The 3,759-nt window shown below is 44.6% G+C and overlaps 1 protein-coding gene across 1 annotated transcript in view; it reads left to right on the top strand.

The window, feature by feature from the left end:
* Window positions 1-110: 110 nt before the first annotated feature.
* The window catches only part of LOC104965378 (delta and Notch-like epidermal growth factor-related receptor), a 41,497-nt gene continuing 37,848 nt past the window's right edge, over window positions 111-3,759 (top strand). Inside the window, exon 1 of the mRNA XM_010794334.1 lies at window positions 111-301. Within this exon, the coding sequence (XP_010792636.1) occupies window positions 111-301 (191 nt within the window). The remainder of the gene's footprint in view (window positions 302-3,759) is intronic.

Genomic DNA, 3,759 nt, shown 5'->3' with positions numbered 1-3,759 from the left:
CGGGGTCAACGCGGGCGGCCGAAGCTGCCGTCGAGGGCGAACAGTGAAGCCACGGTAAGAGGACGAGCCAGGCAGGGTCCCGAAGCTCGCCACCCACGGCCGATGGAAGGATGGGCGACGTCCGGAAACAGCCGAGGCGAAGGAAAGGGCCAGACCAGGTCCCGAAGCAGCGCCACCCACGGGGGCCGATGAAAGGCCATGGGGCACGGTCGAAACCTTTAGAGCGAGGCGAGACGGTGTCCTCAGAAGCGCGCCACCCACGGGCCGATGAAGGCATTGAGCGACTTTCCAAACTGTTGAGGTGGTGAAAAGGCGAGGATCGGGTCCACACGAGGCTGACCAGACATGGGTCGAACATCCTCTCAGGCACCAGAAAATGCTCCAAAAAGGGCCGTACTGTCCACGAACGATGTGGGAATGGCGAGCGACGTCCTCAGCCATTCCGTAATGGGGCACCCACCCGAGCCTCAGTCCGCGTGCCGGGGCAGCACGGATCGTCTCAAAAAATCCCCTGGCATTTCGAGAAAAAACCTGAGTTTTTTTTTCCGTCTTCGGGTCCCTCCGGAAACTTCACGGAGATGTTGGTTGGGGTCACCAATGAGTGACCGGAGAGATAGGAGTCGGAGGGGTGCAGAAGACAAAGCTGGGGCTTTAATGAGCAGCAGAAATAGATGTTGTCGGGTTCGCAGCCCGAGATGACAACGAGAGCGAAGCCGGGAGCACACATAATATAAAGTAAACAACAATATATTGTCCGTGCGGAAACCAATACCCCCAACCTGAGTTCCATGAGTGTATTATGTACATAGAGTAAATTAGTGACCAACATACAGACTATTTTTTAAATCAATAAATCATTCTAAATCCATAAAAGCATTTGAAATTAATATTCGGAGGTCAAATCGTTTACCTTTTTGATAATGTGGCCATGTAATTTAACGGGATAATGTGCAGCAACTGGTCATTATGGGAAAAAAGACACCGACAGGCTGATCAGGAGTTCGACGCGAAGCGGAGGTCTAGATCAGCATGGACATTAGCGGCATGACCGCGTCGCATGCACCTTATCCCTTACCATATGATTTATAGAGTCATTATTCATTGTTTTAAAGCAGGTCATTGCCGCAATTGGACGGCCTTCTGGGGAAAAACCTGGTCTTATTAAAGAGAGACGGCATTCATCCTACTTGGAAGGTGCAAATCTCATTTCGCAAACATTTCAAGGCTTTGTGGATTTAATCCATGACAAACTGGAGTTGAGACCAGAGGCCTGTACTACGAAGCAGGATTTGTCGCTTAGCGGGCAGGGAAAACTCCGGCTTTCCGGTTCCTACGACGCTGGTTCTCTTTTTAGCGGGGCTAGATGCTCCATGGTAACTTATGCTGTGTGGCTAAACCTGGGTGATCAATACGGAAGCAGGATTTTCCGTTTAGCACAGATAACTTCTGGATTTCCGGTACTACGATAGCTGGTTCACTTTTTAGCGGGGCTGATCTCCATTGGTGAACTTATCCTGAACCCTGAGTCTGTGCTCCGAAGCAGGATACATTTCAGGATTAAGAGATCAACTCAGCGAAAACACCACGCTGCTGACCAATCAGAGCTCAGTGTGCGGAGGAAAGTTTACAGTTTAAACTGCCGTTGCAGGAAAGACGGCCGGCCAAAATCACTGACTCTGTGAACGTGAAAATGAAATCGAATATCACCTCCCATCTTCAGAGCAATTGGACTATTATAACTATTATTATACTATTATGTTAAGAAAGCTTAATTAAATATCTGCCACAGCATAAGTAACCGGATCAAAGTAACATTACGTAGCCTACCGTCCGCGGCACTGTGAGTGCAGACGTCGATGTGTCCCATTATCATATCACATCATAATGTATCATACTGTATATATGTCCTTATCTGAGTCAGCCGAGCCGTATCTGGCCTTGCAACACTCAGTGTCACATAGCCTACTGTATGCAGAAGTATTATTTTAAGCAACACATTAACTTGACGAAACATTCGAGTTAAATGTAATTAAAGTCAGATCTCGTGTCTTGGATCATAAATCTGTTAATGTACGCATTCAAACACTTTTTCTTTTACCAGCTGTATTCACCTTGCAAGTGTAGCTATGTTGCTTTTATCCTGGGTAAAGTATTTAAGTCATGGATGTTTAAAGTTTAACTTCTTCATATTTGACTAATATTATAGTTGACTTTTCATTGAGGAAGTATGACGCTGCGCTGTCAGTACGCTTCTCCATGTTTGTGATTGGTCGAATGCTCCAGATACCACCCCTTTCATGTGAACGCGCACCTAACTACATAGGACACGGCTGGCTTGAGCAAACGAGTTGATAGCCAGCGTTGTAGGACAGTTTAGCGAGAGCGGCTTTGTTTTGGATTAAGTCAACCGGATAACTCAAAACATATCCAGGATACGTTGAACTAGATTCGTAGTATACCCCCCTGCTCCGGAGCAGGTTAGGTCGCAGGCTAAGAGATCAACTCAGTGAAAGCACTGCCTGCGGAACAATCAGAGCTCAGTGTGTGGAGTTTAAAGCTATCAAGTCATATTACAGGATAGAGGAAATACAGTTTAAACTGCCGTTGCAGGAAAGACGGCCGGCAAAAATCAACTGTCTGTGTGAACGCGAAAATGAATAGAATATCACCTCCCATCTTCAGAGCAATCTGACTATTATAACATTAGCGTTAAGAAAGCTAACTTAAATATCTGCCACAACATAAGTACACTGAGTGCAGATGTTGATCTGTCACATTATCATTCATATCACATCATATCACATCATAATGTATAATATATTTCCTTATCTGAGTCAGCTTCTTGAGCCGTATCTGGCCGTGCAACACTCACAGTGTCACATACTGTATGCAGAAGTATTATTTTAAGCAACACATTAAGTTGACGAAACACTCGAGTCAAATGTAATTAAAGTCAGATCGTGTCTTAGACGGGGCAGTGATATCATAAACCTGTTGATGTACGCATTCAAACACTTTTTCTTTTACCAGCTGTATTCACCTTGCAGGTGCAGCTATGTGGCTTTTATCCTGGATACAGTGTTTAAGTCATGGATATTTAAAGTTTAACTTCTTCATATTTGACTAATATTAAAGTTAACTTTTCATTCAGGAAATATGACGCGCTGCGCTGTCAGTGCGCTTCTCCATGTTTGTGATTGGTCGAATGCTCCAAATGCCACCCCTTTCATGTGAACACGCACCTAACTAGATAGGGCACGGCTGGCTTGAGCGATCCACTTGATAACCAGCATCGTAGGACCGCTTAGCGAGAGCGCGTATGTTTTGGGTTGCTGTTGAAGGAAGTTCTTCCATTAATTAGCACTTCTTTATTAAATATTATGAATATGTCTTTATTATCAGGCTATGTTCCACAATCATTCAAAGTAGCAGTGACAAAACCGCTTCTTAAAAAGCACAACCTCGATCCAGAGGTTTTAGCCAACTATAGACCTATTTCAAATCTTCCGTTCCGCTCAAAGATTCTTGAGAAAGCAGTCGCAAAAAAGTTGTGTGATTACTTAAAAAACTATGATTTATTTGAAGATTTTCAGTCTGGCTTTAGAACACATCATAGCACAGAGACAGCTCTGGTTAAAGTCACAAATGACATTCTAATAGCCTCAGACAAAGGACTTGTCTCTATTCCTTGTTTTTGCTCGATCTCAGTGCTGCATTTGATACTATCGACCATGACATCTTATGCAAAGACTAGAGCAC

This window comes from Notothenia coriiceps, unplaced genomic scaffold (assembly GCF_000735185.1).
Source record: "Notothenia coriiceps isolate Sejong01 unplaced genomic scaffold, NC01 NC01_scaffold00037244, whole genome shotgun sequence".
NCBI lineage: Eukaryota > Metazoa > Chordata > Actinopteri > Perciformes > Nototheniidae > Notothenia > Notothenia coriiceps.
The sequence above is the reverse complement of the archived record's forward strand: the minus strand, read 5'-3'. Positions and strand labels throughout refer to the sequence as shown.